Genomic DNA, 18,240 nt, shown 5'->3' with positions numbered 1-18,240 from the left:
TCATTCATCTATCCATGGATACTTGGGCTAATGCCATAATATGGCTATTGTAAATAATGCTGAAATAAACATGGGGGGGGGCATGCATCCCTCTGAATTAGTGTTTTTGTATTCTTTGGGTGAATACTCAAGGGTGTGATTCCTGGATCACAGGGTAGTTCTATTTTTAACTTTTTGAGGAAACAAGTGGCTGTACCAGTTTGCATTCCCACCAATAGTATAAGAGGGTTCCTTTTTCTTCACATTCTTGTCCACACCTGTTTCTTATGTTTTTGATTTTAGCCATTCTAACAGGTGTGAGGTGGTATCTGCAATTCCCTGGTAATGAGTGATGCTGCCCATCTTAAGATAGATTTTAAATTAATGAGTATTTGTAAATACTCACCAATTCAGTATTAAGGTCAGAGAGGTTACAGATATGTAAAGGATGGATGCAGAACAAAAAGAGGAAAAGAATATAGGAAGAAGACAAGAAAAGGAGCATGGGGAGGAAGAGAAACACTAGAAGGAAGAAAGAAATGAAAGAGAGACACAAAGGAAATGATGAAAAGTTTGTATCACACTCAACGAGAGGTAGTCAGTTGTAGTTGTTTTTCATATTTGCTCCAAGGCAAGGTCACTGATAAATTTAGAAGAATCACTGAGGGTGTTAAGCTTCTATCTACTCATTGAAAATAAAAGAACATAAAGCAGGTTTTACAAAATTCAGAGAAACAAAGTTAAAAACATTTTTCTTGCTTGAAACTTAAACACGTGTGCTAACAATTAGAGAACAAAAAGACAGAAAGAGCCTGGGTCTTTGATGACATTCATTTGTTCATTCAGCAAATATTTATTAAGCATTTACTACATGTCATTTTCTGTTCTGAACAATCAATAGATCAGTAGAAACTGTATTTTAAATATAAGAGAAGACTAGTAATAAACTATAAATACAATAAACACATAAATTATATACTATGTGACAAGTTGGCAAATGCTGTAGAAAAAGGAAGGATAGAACATCAGAGCAAATGTGACCAAGTATATAAGGTATGGCTGGTGGCAATTCAAAGAGAGGAAATGGTTGGACTTCACTGGAAAGATGATACTTTAACATCTGAACTTAAAAGAGATAAAGGAACTAGCCATGCAGATAGCTGGGAACAAAAGTTCTCAGGCAGTGGGAGAGGCCAGTGAAAAAACTTGTAAGGTGGGAAAATGCCTGGGATCTTTGAGGAGCTACAAAACCCCACTGCGGCCTGGAGCAGAGTGATCAAGGAGCATGAGATCAAGGAGGTACCAAGAGTGAGTGGTGCATGTCATGTAAAGTTCTGCAGACCATTATAAGGACTCCGGCCTTTACTGAGTGAAAAGCAGAGGGGGGACTATTATCCGATTTGTATTTTAAAAGGATGACTCTGATTGCTGTATTAAAAGAGTAGGAGTTCAAGGATGGAAATGAAGAGGCCAATCAGGAGCCTACTGCAGTTAATTCCAGCATTTGGATTAGTACTGTATTGGTGAGAAACGGCTGTATTAGATATCAGAAAGAAGCCACAAGATTTCCTGATGAACTGGATAATCCTAAATACTTCCTGACATGAAAGAGCAGACTAATTAACCTACACTGTTTAGGCCAAGCCAGCTGAATTTTCGGTTGCTTGGAGTGAACACAATCCTGATAAATTATAAGGTAAGTAAAAATGCATTTAAGTTAAATAACTTGCCCAAAGTCACACACACAGTGTACAGTGTGGAGTACAGGCTTCAACAAAAAAAAGGATTCTAAATCCCTTTCATGCCACTCTACACTTTTCTGTTTATATTTGCAGAACTGTATTCTTAACTATGAAACAAATTCAATTTGAGTTAAGGTAAAATATGAAGCACTCAAGAAAATCAAGAGAGGGATTTTAGGTACACTCTTCCTAGAAGTAGTTTCTGTTTACTTTAGTGAGTGCCAGGAGAGTACCTTTCTTAACCATTCCCTTTCTCTTCCCGTATTTTAATACTAGATGCTCATCCTTTCACTCAAGACAGTCATCTAGATTTTCTGTGTGGAACGAACAAATACGTAAATTGTTCTAGTATATACAAAGAGAAATAGAAATACCTCCTTGACCTACCAGATTCAACTAGGTTGGGTATCCCACAGAGAAGCCTGTTCTCTAATTTTTAGATTTTAAGAAATGCCACAGAAAACTGCCTTCAGAGAAAGCATTCCAATTACACCTAAATTTTCTTTAGTCATAATTTTTAATGCAAAATGAATTTCTCCCTCATATTACATTGTTTTCTTTTTTTTTTTTTTTTTAAGCTGCTAAGTCCACTAAAGGTAGCATTTAACAAGTAACATTTATCACCGAGGAAACTATTTTCAAATATCCATCAGGTCAAGTCTCAGTATTTCCTTACAACTCTCCTCAATGTTTCATACTGCATGATGTTATGGTAAGTACTTTCAATGCATTCAAGTTGCAAGACAGGTGAATGTAGAATCAAATTATATGTCCCTGGTACAATAAATCTTCATTAAGTTCCTTATCAAGCATGCCATCTGAAATATTTCAAATTTACTCATAGAAAAATAGGGCTTGAAAGGTTTCTCAAAGGGTCATGGTTACACTTTCAGGAAGAACTAAGCAAAATCAAAACGGAACATTATCTACCCTTTACTCTTAAAAACATTCAGTCTATGACCTCTTTCACAACATAAACAATTCTAATGCCTAGCCTAAACCTCTCTTGATGCAATTTAAATCCTTTCCCTGAGTAACTGCAATTGTCACATAATCTCATCCTTTAAGTCCTCCCTAATATTAAGTTGAATATTCTTTAGCTTTCTTAAATTGTTCAAAGCTGATTTTTCTGTGGCATTTTCTTAAAATGTAAACAAATTATAACTAAAACCCAAAATAAGGTGTCTTAAAAAGTTTAAAAAATAATGCGTATCCTTGGAAATAAATATACTATTCCTTAAAATCTGTCTGAACTACCACAACCACCAATTTTAAGCCGAAAAAGAAAATAAAGAATAAGCAAATTCAATTAAAATAAACAAAATTCAATTAAAGTAACAAACACAAAAACCCTATGAAGTATGTCTAGGTGATTACCAACTTATGTTCTAAAAATTGGGCTTTAAGACAGTTTAAAATTTGTTTTCTCAATTTTCAGCATATCAAGTAAGGAATAAATGTCAAGATTCTGGGATTGGGTTCCTCCCATCCATTCCTCTTTTTAGTCTGTGACGTTGAAGACAAGTCTTCAAAACTACAGGAAATGTGTCAAGTACTCTAAAGGAAGGTAGAGCAAATATATCGGACTCTAAGTACAGTAGGTAAGTAAGTTGACTAACTCAATAAATGACTACTACTACCATGCACTAAAGTCAAAATCAGTTATACAAAATTAAAGGAGGGAGTGCAAACCTAATTTTTTGTTGTATTTAATAACGTTCCTAATCAAGTAATAATTCAAAGGAAAAATTACTTTACATGAACTATATAATTAGCTAAATTATTCAACACAGAACTTGAATACAGGTAGAACTTCCTAAGAACCTAAATAATACTAAATACTAAAAATCCAAATATTTCATCAAAATTTTCTTCCCATTCACAAGTTTCATGATCTTTTTATAAGCATGGCAGTTTCCTACTTCTCATGTGGACTACAACTATGATACCTTAATTCTTTCCTTTTTTTGAAAGATTTTAAGTCATCTATACACCCAACATGGGGCTCAAACTGAAAACCCCAAGATCAAGAGTCCCCTGCTCTACCGAAGCCAGCCAGGTGCCCCATGATACATTCATTCTATTTGCCAACTAACTCATGCCTTTATATTTCTGCTTATATTTGCAGGATACATAAATAGGTGTTATTTTGTTAGACACACTACTGCTAAATATTAATCCACTGTGAGCATTAATAAAAGGACAACATAGTACTGTGTTGTTAGAAGAATTTTCTTAAAAGTTTAAAGCACTCTCAGTAAACAGTCATGAAATGGTACTGTGAAAAAAATCATTAAAATACAGTGTGCTATACAATGGAATTAAGACTCCTATTACTGAAGTAAAAACATGAGTAATACCACACAGCTGTCTACAATTACCTTTCAAGAGCTGCTCTCCGTTTTTCTACAAATTCAGTGGATGATGAATCTTCTTTACCCACTTTGACCTTGGTCATGCCTTTGAAAAAAATTGAATGAGACTCATGATAACTTTATACTATTGTAAACCTCTTTTATAGTCATTTCTGTGTAATTTAAAATATACTTTAAGTTCGAACTGGACAAAAAAAAGCTCCTATATTTATCACTAGCATCATACTTCTGAGGAATTAAAACTCATGATATATTAACATCTCAACTTGGTAAGTACTTACAACACGAAACCAGATAAAGCAGAGGGTGAGCTGTGTCTGCAGTCTTTCACCCGTTTGGGTTCCTCATCTGTCTGTGATATGCTCCACTCTCAGTAAATTAAAATGTGTTTGCACTTCAATACGCATAAAGAGATTCACATTAGCAAATTTAAGCTCAATTTTCTTTTTTTTTTTTTTAAAGGATTTTATTATTTATTTGACAGAGAGAGAGCACAAGCAGGGGAAGCGGCGGGTAGAGGGAGAGGGAGAAGTAGGCTCCCTGCTGAGCAGGGAGCCCGATGCAGGACCCTGGGATCATGACCTGAGCTGAGCGCAAACTCTTAACTGACTGAGCCACCCAGGTGCCCCTCGATTAATACTTTCATTTCTTATAGCAGTAATTAAGGTTCTTTAGTTTGGGGACTAGAAAAATATTTGCTAAATATTTTCCCCATTGTAGAGTCTGAGAACACGCTGTTTAGCATAGCTGATTTTGTAATAGTTGAAAGAACAAGATAAATTTTAAAATTTTTAAAAATTTAAAAAATAAAAATCATGTTAACCATTTCTGTAATGGCAATTTCAACACTACTGTATCAGACTGCAGATTTTTTTTTCCCTTGTCCTTTTTCCTCTCAACATCAATTCTGTAGAAATGAAGTACTGACAAAGGCTACAACATGGATGAACCTTAAAAATATGCTAAGTGAGGCACGTCTGGGTGGCTCAGTCAGTTAAGTGTCTGCCTTTGACTCAGGTCATGATCCCAGAGTCCTGGGATCAAGCCCACATCAGGCTCTCTGCTCTGTAGGAAGTCTTCTCCCTTTCCCTCTGCCCCTCCCTGTGCTCATTCTCTCTCAAATAAATAAAATCTTAAAAAAAATATGCTAAGGGAAAGAACTCTGTCACAAAGGCCCATTCATTGTCTGATTCCCTTTATATGAAATGTCCAGAATAGGCACATCTACATAGAAAGAAAGTAAATTAGTGATTGCACAGGGCGAGGGATTTGGGGAAATTAGAGGATGATGGCTAAGGGGTAATAAAAATATTCTAAAACTAACCGTGGTGGTGTGTACACAACTCTGAATATACTAAAAGCCTTATATACTACACTGAATTACATATATACACTTTATTATTTTTTTAAGTAAGCTCTACACGCAACATGGGGTTTAAACGCACAACCCTGAGATCAAGTCACATGCTCTACCAACCAAGCCAAACAGACACCCCGAATTATATACACTTTAAATGGATAAATTATATGGCACGTGGATTATATCTCAACAAAGCCATTAAAAATAGGATTAAGTAAAACCATGTAATGCTCATTCAGGCTGATATATCTGGTAAACATATCACCTAAAATGATTGTTTAACTTCTGAAATACAACTTCGAAAAAGAAAACCCAAACACCTAAAATTATCTACTCTGAATGGACTAATAGAAGCGGGACATGAATTATTACACATATCACTTCCCTGAAAATATCTTACGACTATGTAGTCCTTTGCATTTTTCCCTTTAAGGATCTTCTGCTCATGCTACTTCCTACAGGTTACCAATATAGGCCAAAGCAGCAAATAAAAAATACTCTCTCATCAATTAACTCTTAAAACTCTTCGACTTTGCTGTTGCTCTTTTCTAAAACCTTAGTGAAATGGTGTTTTTAAGTTAACTAACCTTATAAAGGGGTAACAATCGTGGGCTAATGAAAAGACTCCTCTTCCTTCAGGGGTAATTACAACTTTTCAGCAACGAAGGCAAGTTACTATTACTTTCCCGCTATCCCACTTTAAGTGTTCGTCACTTGAAAACCACTGCCTACGTAAACAAAAAGGCTTCCCATATTTCAACAGTTTCTTAGACAACCAAATTCATTTTTACTTAAAAAAAAACTGACGGCCAGTATGAAAAGAATGACTGCTTCTCTATGTGGATGGCTGCCAGGAAATTCACAGATCAATTTTTTACCCAACTTTAGTAACTGCTCAGACTTTATGCATACATTTTAAAGAAAATGTTTAACTTGACTTCACCTTACTTATTTGACTATATTTCCTGCTAGTTTCTTTATTTTGATTTTTTTTTTTTTAACTGCATTATATGTAGTTGCCTCAAGTCCTTTCTGGAATGAAGTGGTATATAAATAAATAATTTTAAAACAACTCAATCCAATTTAAATGCACATTAGACAAGTCAACAATGACATAGCATTAGATTATTTTTAAAATTGGAAGTTTTCTATTTTGGATAAAAAATAAAAGCAAACCATAACCATATTTTAAAAATACCAAAATTAGAGGCAGATTAGAACAGTGATTAAAACTGTTAAGTTCTAGATAAGATGTCCTGCATTCTAAGCTCAGCTCTGCCCCTTAGTTGCTGAATGGCATGGGACATGTTACCTAACCTTGATGAATCTTAGCTTCCTTAACACCTACCAAATAAGGACGACCGTAAGTTAACTTCATAAAGTTGCTATGAGGATTAAATGAGAGAATGCACATAAATTATTCAGTACAGCACCACAGTACAGTAAGCTCTCAATAAATGTTAATTAGTCCTATAATTTAATTGATAGCCTTACAATGTAATGGGCTATCTTGGCCATGTATATGGATAATTCAAACAAAACTATGTGACTATCCCCTATTAACCCTTTGAAGGCTGTCATAATCAGTATCAGCAAAGGATGCTCTTAGGATTTAGTTTCTCATTTCTACTTTAAATTTACATATGCTATTTATTATACTGTAATAATTTGTGGAAGGCTGACTAAAGCAAGGTGTTAGCCTGAAACATAATAAACATGGGCATTAAAATTTACTTTTTTCAATTTTCTTTTTTGGGCGGGGGGGCACTCACTGTTTAAGGACTAGGTTAGCATGTTAATCACCAAAATGAGAAAAATAGTTTCCTACACAAACAGAACGATGCCAAAAGGTACCACTACAAAAATTTCAAGTTAAGAGAGATAAGATTATTGACTAGAATAGCAGTACTCAAAGTACGGTCAGAATACCAGAAAGGTTTCTGAGACCCTTTTTGGTAGGGGTGTGGGGAAGTGTGCACCAAAAGCTGTTTTCATAACAGTAAACTATTGTCTTTCTTACTCTCATTCTTTCATGAGAACTCAGTGGAGTTTTACAAAGGTTATATGGTGTGTTATGTCACAACAGAATGAATGTAGAAACACACATAAGAGCACGGTTATTTTCTATCAAGCTGAAAACAAGATTTGGAAAACTATAAAAACAAAAACAAAAAGCAAGCCACTCTTAACACTAAACTTATTTTGTCTTACAAATATTGAGTTTATTACTATTTCACATTTTCTCAAAGTTTTTTTAAAAATTTAATTTAATTAATTTAAGGAAACTCTACCACCAGTGTGGGGCTTGAGCTTACAACGGAGATCAAGAGTCACATGCTCTACCAACTGAGCCACCCAGGTGACCCTAAAAAGTTTTTATAATTAAAACAATCAGAGAATATAACAAATGCATTTAAATATACCAGGTTTCAAAATCATTAAGGATACCAATATGTGCTTTTCAAACAAAGTGTTTAAAAAAAACCCAAAAACTTAAAGATCAGAATTCATTTTTATATTTTCGGAATAATCTTACACATAAAGACAGAGTATGGTAAATAAAAACTCGTAACTGTAAACACTGGGGAAAAAACTACAGAATTCTAAGAGATGACAGATGTCTTTTAATGGCACAATGGAAGTTGTCCTCTTCTTTAAGTTTCTGCATATTCTTTTTAAAAATTTTAAAAGCTTTATTTATTTATTTTGAGAGAGAGTGCATGCACACATGCACACACAAGCTGGTGGGAGGGGCAGAGGGGCAGAGAGAATATCAAGCTGACTTCCCAATGAGAACACAGCCTGACTAGGGGCTCTACTTCATGACCTCGAGATCACGACCTGAGCTGAAATCAAGAATCGGAGCTTACCTGACTGAGCCATCCAGGTGCCCCCCTGACCCTTTTAAAAAGTAAACTCTACACCCAGTGTGCGGCTTGAACTCATGACCCTGAGATCAAGAACCACCTGCTCTACCAACTGAGCCAACCAGGTGCTTCCTTCTGCATATTCTTTTTTTTTTTTTAAGATTTTATTTATTTATTTGACAGAGAGATAGCCAGAAAGAGAGGGAACACAAGCAGTGGGGGTGGGCGAGGAGGAAGCAGGCTCCCAGCAGAGCGGGGAGCCTGATGTGGGGCTCGATCCCAGGACCCTGGGATTGCACCCTGAACCAAAGGCAGACGTCCAACGACTGAGCCACCCAGGAGCCCCTCCTTCTGCATATTCTTAACTAAGCCTTTACTACTTATATAGGTAGAATTTTTTTTGAGATTTTATTTTTAAGCAATCTCTACACCTAATGTGGGGCTCCAACTTACAACCCTGAGATCAAGAGTTGCACGCTCAAACTGACTGAGCCAGCCAGGTACCCCACAAGTAGAAATGTTTTTAAACATCAAACTGAAGCATGAAATACATTAACATGATAGGTCTTAGAAGATCCAGACTGGACGGAATCTTCTTTTTTGGACAATGAATAGCTGAAAGCCAAACACCTCCATCCCTTAGGAAAAAAGTATTAATAATATTAAATATCTTTTGAGTGTTACTTAGTAATATGACCTAAAATGTTAGGGTTTTCAACTGTTTTCAACTTGGCAAATTCTGACCCAATATTTAACATTATTAGATTACATAAATCGAATCCTAAATTGATCCTATATAAAGCAAAATTCTAAGATGTTAGAAAATAAAACGATTACATTATACATTCCTTGGTTGAGGAATGATTATCATAAATGGAATATTTATTAAATTCAGTACCGTTAGACATTATGAGTTATCACAATAATGAATGATCACGGTATCCTAATCTGTATAGTTAAAACTGAACCAGTAACAGTAACAAGTTTTTTTAAGTTATTCATACTTACCGACTATACTCTTTTCTGGAGCTGGTGGCACAATATAACCAACATGTAAATACTTGCTTGCTAACTTGCTATGCAAACCAAGAAAGTCACTGAATCTTCTTTTCACGGAAAATTCACTCTTACTGAACATGGAAAGAGAAGTCTACAAATGAAGAAGAGGTATTTCAAATTCCGCTACTAAGCAATTCTTTAAAGTTAATACCACATATAACATGAACATACATATACACACATACTCTGGTTTAGAAAAGAATGCACAGTAGCTAATTAATGTGGCTGATACATCTCTAACCGAAAAAAACCTACATTACCCATTTTTTTTTTAACAGAAACTTTAAAGGACAAAATGTTTGCTTGATTCTATCCTTGACTCATCTCATCAACTCTATTACATTTATGTTAATGACTCTTAAATCTTTATTCCTCTGGCCCAGATTTCCTCTGAGCTTCAGTCCAAGATATCAAAATACCCAAGGTACACTTGCACTTAAATCTTGCTGCCACCTCAAACTCATCACTACTCTAGCTGGAATATAACCTCCGTGCGGGAAGGGCACTTGTCCGTACTGTTTCCTACTAAAGCTTCCTGCTTGGAACAGAGCTGGACCCCGTGGTAAGTGTTTAATAAATATCTGTTCAATGAATTAACAAATCTCACGCCCATCCAAACTGTGCTGCTTTTTCTCTGCAATCCCTCTGACAACCACAAAGATCCTCTAATCCGTGACCCAGGCATCTCTCCTTCACTCCTTACACCCAAGGCCTACTGATTCTCCCTCTTCCTACACAGCTCAAGAAGCCATTATTCTGGCTTCAGAATCCAGTTCTTAGTATAAAATATTCTCACAGCTAGGACTGCTGTAGATCTCTCCGTCATTTTAATATCTAAGGCCTACAATCCTTTAGGAATTGCAAAGAAATTAAATGGAAATCCTGTCCTCTGCTTTGCACTCCCAACTTAGTAGTCGGAGAGATCTTTCTAAAACAAAAATACAACTGTGCCACACTCTTGCCTGAATCTTTTTGAATACTCTGCATTATACTCAGGATAAGCCCAAATTCCTTAATGTGGCTGTTCATAATACAGGGAGGCTACTGCCAAACAATTTTCATTAGGCACCACTTCCTGCAGACCCTGCAAAGCACAATGTTTTGTTGACTCCTGGCCTTTGTAAAAGCAAACCCCTTTGCCTGGAACGAGCACTCTTCTTTCTCCGTGTCCCGCCCTCCCACCACTTTCCCCTATCTTTGTCTGTGTCTATATTAAGTCCCCTCTTGCACACTGTCACAAAATACTTTACCTCTACTTTAGAGAACATTACACTTAAACTGTTTGCACCTCACTGTAACTACTTATCTGAAATCTCACTGGATGGTAATCTTTGTAAATACAGGAAATCCTTACACCTTAATTCGCTGTTGTAAGTTCATACTACACATGACGAGGGCTCACTATTTTTCTAAAGGAGCAAAGACTCACCTTTGTTGTTACTCTATATGCCATGTAAGCATTCATTCCATCACCTATTAAGAAAAGTCAAACAATACTATTAAATAAGCTTAAGCTTAATCACACACACAAAAAGCTAACTATGTGAAGAAATATGCTGATTGACTTGTGATTTCAATTCGTAACGTGTACATATATTAAATCATCACACTGCACATCTTAAATATATAAAATTATTTAATTATAAACTCAATAAAGCTGAAAAAAATGAGAAAAAAGCCCCACAAGCTTAAAAATAAAAGTACCATTTTAATACTTAACACTGCACTTAATAAAGAAAAATAGCATATTAACAACCAAGGTACTTATCAATAGCATATTAACAACCAAGGTAACAAATTTAAAATAGAGTAAATATTGACCCACCAACTTTCTCTGGATCTGATACACCAATTTCTATATCAAAAACATCTCCATTTGCTTCTTCTTCAATCTAGAAAAGGTAATTTTTTTATGTTAAAGATTCCAGTTTATTATTGTTGTAACACTAATAACTTCAATTTTTACCATCTATTTTTTTTATTAGGGTCGCTGTCTTAACAATTTAAAAAGCCACTCAGCACTGTTTCTGAAAAACAATAAAGCTTTCACATTTCCAGGGCAATATTTCAACAAAAACAAAACACACACATACAAAGACAACAGGAAAAGGATCACCTGGATAAGTTACAGAAAATCTTGTGTTCTCACAACTCCTCCGATTTAGTTTTCTGTAGGAATACTGAGGAATTCCTTTGTTGCTGTTCTCTAAATTGTGTCTTCAGATTCAGATCATTAAACTAACACCTTAATTATTTTTAGTATCAGCACTTTTCAAAGTTGCATCTCTACTCTTTAATGACTAGGAGGTAGCCATTACTTTTGCTGGTAGAACTCTACGTATCTGTAGAAATAACTACACTTAGAATCTTTAGCACCATGATTTCTCTAATAACCTAGTGAACACGTGCTCTTCTTGAAGCCAATGAGAGCATTATAAAGTTCACTGAAAAAAGCAGTAAGGAGGAAACACGATAACCCTATGAGACAGACGAGAAGCACTTTTTAATGCCATTACAAATAAGCAATCCTAGGAGCAGCTCTGCAGGGAAGTCTTGTTATTCTCGAGAGCACACAAATTATTAAATCTTGAAACTATTTTAGAGTAGTATTAATAGTCTAAGACTATCTAAAAGAAAATGAGTTTTTCTAACCATAAACTTTTTTTTGTACATAATCTTCTTGTACAGATTTTTAAGAAACTAAACCTTCTTTGAATTGTAACATAAACTATATAAATCCTAAGTATACAGCTCAGTAACTTTCACAAACAGCATCATTATTCATAGGAAGGTCCTCTTGCGCTTCCTCTCCATTCACAACCCATTCTGTACCCTGCCAACATAACCACTAACATTTATTGCATGACTCATCAATAAAATTATTCAACATGTCACTTTATTTAAGTTTTTAAAGCACTTTCATACATTTTCTCATTTGACTAATACAGAAACTCTGAGTGTCATGAGTAAGCATCATGAGATCACAAATGATAAAATCCTTGACTTAAGAAGGAAAGTAATGTGCCCAAGTTACTGAATTAAATGTGATGAAGATAAAATCAGAAGCCAAATCAGCTGACTTCTTTAGTACAATACCTGTCCCCCAAAGTGTTTAAAGGCTTTGATTAGAGATGACTAACAGGAGAGTGATGTTGGGTGGGGGAACAAAAAGCTTACTATTTACCTATCAATTTAGAATACAAACATTTTCCCATACCTCCTCCCTGGATCTATCGAAGATCACAGGAGCAGACATACTCTTTGATTCAATTCTGGGAGCAATGAGTGTAGTAGGGGTCACAGGTGTGACTGCAGGAGAAGGTTCTGAAGACAGAATAGGTTCCCTTTCTGGACTATCCAGAGAAACTTCTTCTGTGGCTTCTAGATACAAATTAAAGAAGTTAGTTAAGGACACCGATAACAAACCCCAATAGTCTATTTGCAGTTAATGAGTTATGAAAAATATTTTTAGACTACCCACAAAAAATATCAAAACAGTTATTAAAAATAGTGGTTATAAATAGTTTAATGAATCCTTCCTTAGTTGTTCATCAATACTTTAAAACCAACAGTGACTTTGTTGATTTTAGGAAGAATTACAGTCAGTCAGCTTAATTATCTATACTAGTGGTAGGGATAAAGCTAGTAGGAAAGCAATGATGGGGATAATTCCACATTCATTTGTGCTGGGTTTGTAATATATCTTATGCTTGGGGTAACTTACCTTTCAAAATCGTTTATTTAGGCTAACATTATGATTATTTTATACATAACAAACACAAATTTCATGGCAACAGGCTGCCCAGAATTATCCCAGTTGGGATTAAAAATCTGTTATGGAAAACCCACTAAGTTAGTAATCTAAAGCAATTAACTGCTAAAGATCACTGAATATTAGTTGAATACACGAATATAACGCAAAGCAAACAGCTGTTTAAGTTTTAATTTAAAAAGCTCATCCACTTGAAAAATCTAAAATTAAACATATTCAAAACCAAATCAAATCAATAAACTGTCTACAAGCTATGTAACACTGTGCTAAATGCAATGGAGAAACACAAAGAAATGTAAAATATCATACCTGCCCTCAGGGAGTTTATAATCTAGTTGGGAAAATAAGACACAAGTATGTGGAATGTTAAATGATAATAAAAGACAAATAACAGCCAAGAGAACACTAAAAAGAATGTTACAAGACATTTAATTGCTATATGAACTACAGAACAAACACTACAATTTGAGACAGGAGACAATAGGTTGGGGAAATCAGCAATAATTTATGAAACCGATCTGAGAGGATCTGAACGGGTAGACAAAAAAAAGGGGTAAGAATTCTAGGAAAATGAAACAATAGCACAAACAAAAAGCAAAACCAGAAAAATGAAAATTACACTCAGTGGCCATAAAGAAAACCACAGTTCTGTAGGATTATAGAGCTGATAACAAGAAAAGAAAGGCAGGGCTGTAAGGGAAACAGAATCAGACCAGTGGTTTCTAACCTGAGGTTTCTTAGATTCCCAGAGGTTTGGGAAGGTAGTAATGGCAGTCAGTGATCCATTTTAATACCTCAAAAAGTATAGCAGTAACAACATATTTACCTGAAATAAGGTAAATAATGTTAACATTTACATTTTAATGTAAACAGGTCAACATTTTATCAATCTACTCTTACTGGTTTTCTCATGTTAATGAGATCCTTCCTTGACACAGCTCTCTTTATATTTTTATATTAAACCAGAAATCTTTCCAACTGTGGTAACCAGAGAAGGAAAACAGACTAAAGATGTAAAATAGACACTGAGACAATAAAAGACCCTAATATAAAAAAACAAAAAGCTTTCAGGCTGTTAAGACGGCTAGTATTTATTCATTTTTTAAAAGAAATGAAACCAATCAGCAACATAAGAAAATAAGAAAGCAGTGTTATCAAAGTTAGGAGGTGTGAGATCTATTACCTACAAACAAGCAAAACAGCAGCCAGCAAACAAAAAGAAATCTAAAATTCTCTAAAAGAGGTACTGCTATTGGCAAAAGACCCAGAGACAAAGGGAAAGGCATATTAACTTTATTGAGCTACCAGGACAGATAAAGTAACTTTTAAGTTTTCAATCACATTTTACTTCACTGATATCAGATTTTGAGTTCTCTGCAAGGACTCTGACAGGCTATTTCATAAATAGTAGGCAACCTCAAAATAAGAAAAGCTAAATATGAACTAAGTAGCTCATCTGGAGGAGGAAAACGAAAATGGATATGTAGATTTAGCATACTAATATGCAGTCCGCCTTAAAGTCTTCTCGTTTAACTTTTCACTAAGTAAACTAATATAGTACAAATTCACAAATCTTAATTTAAACCAGACCTGAAGGTTCCAGGAGATGCCCCACAGGTTTTAAGTATAAAGATGAACTTTTCCTGGGAAGAGATACTTTGAGGACAAGTATAAATTGATGATGTCAATGCCAGGGAAGAAATATTTCACTCATAACATAGCTATCAAAGAATTTTTTAAACAAAGGAATACTCATTAAGCTTACAATTTGTATCATTTGCTGAAATGTGTAAGTGAAATAAGCTAAGGACTCTGGCAGAAACAAGATTTAAAAGTCCAGGACAATTTCAACATCGGCAATTTGCTCACCCTCACTCATTCCTCTGTGATCGTTTCTTCATGTTCAGCAAAGCTTAGTGTGGAGGATGTGACAAAAAAGTGGAGGGACTGTGCAGTCAGTGAAGGCTTTCCAAGTCAAGTAATAACAGTTAATATGTCATACTCCAACTCTTTCTTTTTTTTTTTTTTTTCAAAGATTTTATTTATTTATTTGACAGAGATAGAGACAGCCAGCGAGAGAGGGAACACAAGCAGGGGGAGTGGGAGAGGAAGAAGCAGGCTCATAGCAGAGGAGCCTGATGTGGGGCTCGATCCCAGAACGCTGGGATCACGCCCTGAGCTGAAGGCACACGCCTAACCGCTGTGCCACCCAGGCGCCCCCATACTCCAACTCTTTCTGGTACCATGTCTGACAAAAGAGTACCTGAAATGCTACCCAAAACGTACCAATACTATCTAATCTCTTCATGGTTTTAAAATCCAAATGGCTAGATCCTTAGAGCAATATTGATATTCTCTCCTCTGATTAGGGGAAATAAATTAAGTATGTTCTTATTACCTGACAACAGTCTTCACCATCCTAATAATATATGCTACTCTTTAGTATGGCTTCTCAGAATCATACTCCTCCATTGGAGGAGGAATGGTATACCTGCTTAAAGGCATTACAGAAAGAGGCGAGTGTGGTATTAATCCATTCATGTAAAAATGACCAGATCAGGTCTTAGAACACCTAATGATGTCATTTTGAAATGCACCTGAGTTTAAGATAAAAGATTAAGCATGAGAGGCGCCTGGGTAGCTCAGTCAGTTAAGCATCTGACTCTTGATTTCAGTTCAGGTCAGGATCTCATGGTTGTAATATCGAGGCTCCCCTCCTCCACCAGAGTTTCTATGTTTGTAGATAGCAAAGGAAAACAGAAACAGATGACAATGTTTATTTTTTAGTCCCTATGTCTCTCTCTTTTATTTTTTAAAAAGATTTTATTTATTTGTGTATGAGAGAGAGTGCAAGCGTGAGTGGGAAGAAGGGCAGAGAGAGAGAGGGAGAGAATCTTCAAGCAGACTCCTCACTGAGTGTGAAGCCTGATGCGGGACTTGATCTCAGGTCATGACCCTGAGATCATGAACTGAGTCAAAACCAAGAGTAGGATACTTAACCGACTGAGTCACCTAGGCGCCCCCCCAATTAAAACAAATACTAACACAGGCGACCATAACTGAATGACAATATTTAGTAGATTGCTAGGTAGAGTAAAACATGAACAAGATTCTTCTAATCAAGCCAAGCAGGTGAATATCTTTGTATAGTCCTCACTTGGCAAACCGATCAGTTGTTTATGCTGTCAAAAAAAAAACCAACAGAACCCTCACATAGTTCTGTTGTTAGCTTTAGCATATACCTTATGTATGAATTCTGAGACTTCAAGGTGAAAGAGTCTTTTAGGAAACCGATAATCTGAAACTTCTACGTATAACTCTATAATATTAGAGGATTACACACAATTTTAGATTAGTGCCCACTTAGGAGAAAAATGACTGTCATCTTTTAGTTTAACACATAAATGCCATAAAAAACTGTGAAGGCATGTCTGGGAAAAAGTCCATAAAAGAAAACAAAAACAAATATTACAACTTTGGTTAAACTGAAAGTTGTTAGGTAGCTACTAACTAAAAAATAAATGGGAAATATGACTGGTATTTGGTATAATATCTTAATTTTTCTGACATGATGAAATGCAATTCACCTGAAGTAAAAACTCTTCATAAAACTAATCAAGTGGAAAGTCATATGGACCTTTGTGACAGAGAATCATATCTTCAAACGTATTTATACAAAAAATACAGAATGGTTCAAATATGCAACTACTGAGGACACATTATTGAATTTTAACCCAATGAAAACCAGTTCAGGTAAATTAAGTCATTAAACAAATATTTACTACTTTAATTTTTTGAGTCATTAATTCTAAAAAAGATTTGCCTTTCAATATCCAAACATTAACTTTTACCTAAGGTTTAATGTTAAAGCAGATATAACTGTTTTGAAGAGAATGCAATTTTTTTAAAGGTAGGACTATACTAAATCCTACCCAAGAAAATAAATTCCTCAACCATTAATTTATTCACCAGAAAATGAATCAAAATATAACAGGGTGGTACATACTGAAGTATTCTATTAAAACAAAGAGATTTTTAAGTGATTTTAAAATCCAGAGTTTAATTTTGCTTGTGACAACCTGTAAGTAACAAAGATTACGATCGCTGGTATTTCTCCAAGTATGAATGCCACAACCATTAGTTTTTTAAGTGTTAGTACTGATCAAAACACCAAATTATAATATGTGATTTATTTTCAAATGCTTAGAACCAGAAAGGATCATGTTTGCTTCTCTCAACAGCCTATACTTTTCACAAAGTGATCTGATTTGAAATTTCTTATCCTTCCAAGTTGGTAAGAAAAAGAGCTACCACTTATACTTACATCAAATTTCAGCTTTGCTTTTGAGAATATCCTGTAACAGGATATAGTGGACTATTACTAAAAAAATAAAGATATTCATAATTACCTGCAAAAAGATCTTCTCTGTCATCATCTAACACCACCTCTGCAGGTCTCGGACCATTAGAGTTTGTACTAACATCTTCTGCAGGAAGACTAGCTGGTTCTGGAGATGATGGACTTGACTGTTAAAAAAACAATAATAGATGATGCATTAGGACATTTAACTTTTGTAACTACATCTCTATACATTATAGAAATAGAACACTCTCTTGATAAAAAGGGAACAAAGAACAAGACAGCTACTCATAGTACTTCCTCCTGGTAAGAATAAACCAAAACCATATTTTTATTCATTTTCCTTCTTAATAAAAAGTTACTTAAGATTAAAAAATCTTTTTCAGTCATCCCTTTAGAGATACTAATTTGTCATGTTGAGTTATAATACACAAAAATTTAATGCTTTACAGCCATATATAATAATAGTAAAAAAATCAGATCTTGAAAACATGTTGCATACATAAGAAGTATTCTTTTACAGTAACAGAAGAGTTTAATAGTTGAATTAAGACAACAATTATTATAAAATTTCCATGGTTTAAAACTAAAAATATGCCCTCCTCCCAAAGATTTACATTTCAACTGAACTTAAGGACTGCTTTTGTACTTCTTAAAGTATAATGACCAACATAATAGAATCTAGACTGTGAATCTTTTAACTTTATTATAGTTTTCTTATAATGG

At 34.9% G+C, this 18,240-nt stretch overlaps 1 protein-coding gene across 4 annotated transcripts in view; it reads right to left on the bottom strand.

Moving 5' to 3' along the window:
* SNX2 (sorting nexin 2) overlaps positions 1–18,240 on the bottom strand; it is a 94,808-nt gene that overhangs the window by 13,621 nt on the left and 62,947 nt on the right. For all 4 annotated transcript variants that reach the window (XM_057307456.1, XM_057307454.1, XM_026507834.4 and 1 more), the window contains exons 2-7: positions 17,564–17,681; positions 12,600–12,763; positions 11,208–11,274; positions 10,812–10,855; positions 9,332–9,473; positions 4,103–4,181 (exon numbers count right to left, since the gene is read on the bottom strand). In XM_057307456.1, the coding sequence (XP_057163439.1) occupies positions 4,103–4,181; positions 9,332–9,473; positions 10,812–10,855; positions 11,208–11,274; positions 12,600–12,638 (371 nt within the window). In that variant the 5' untranslated portion in view covers positions 12,639–12,763; positions 17,564–17,681. The remainder of the gene's footprint in view (positions 1–4,102; positions 4,182–9,331; positions 9,474–10,811; positions 10,856–11,207; positions 11,275–12,599; positions 12,764–17,563; positions 17,682–18,240) is intronic.

This window comes from Ursus arctos, unplaced genomic scaffold (genome assembly GCF_023065955.2).
Source record: "Ursus arctos isolate Adak ecotype North America unplaced genomic scaffold, UrsArc2.0 scaffold_5, whole genome shotgun sequence".
In the NCBI taxonomy this organism is placed as follows: Eukaryota; Metazoa; Chordata; class Mammalia; order Carnivora; family Ursidae; genus Ursus; species Ursus arctos.
Note: the sequence above shows the minus strand (reverse complement) of the source record. Positions and strands in the feature narration are given on the sequence as shown.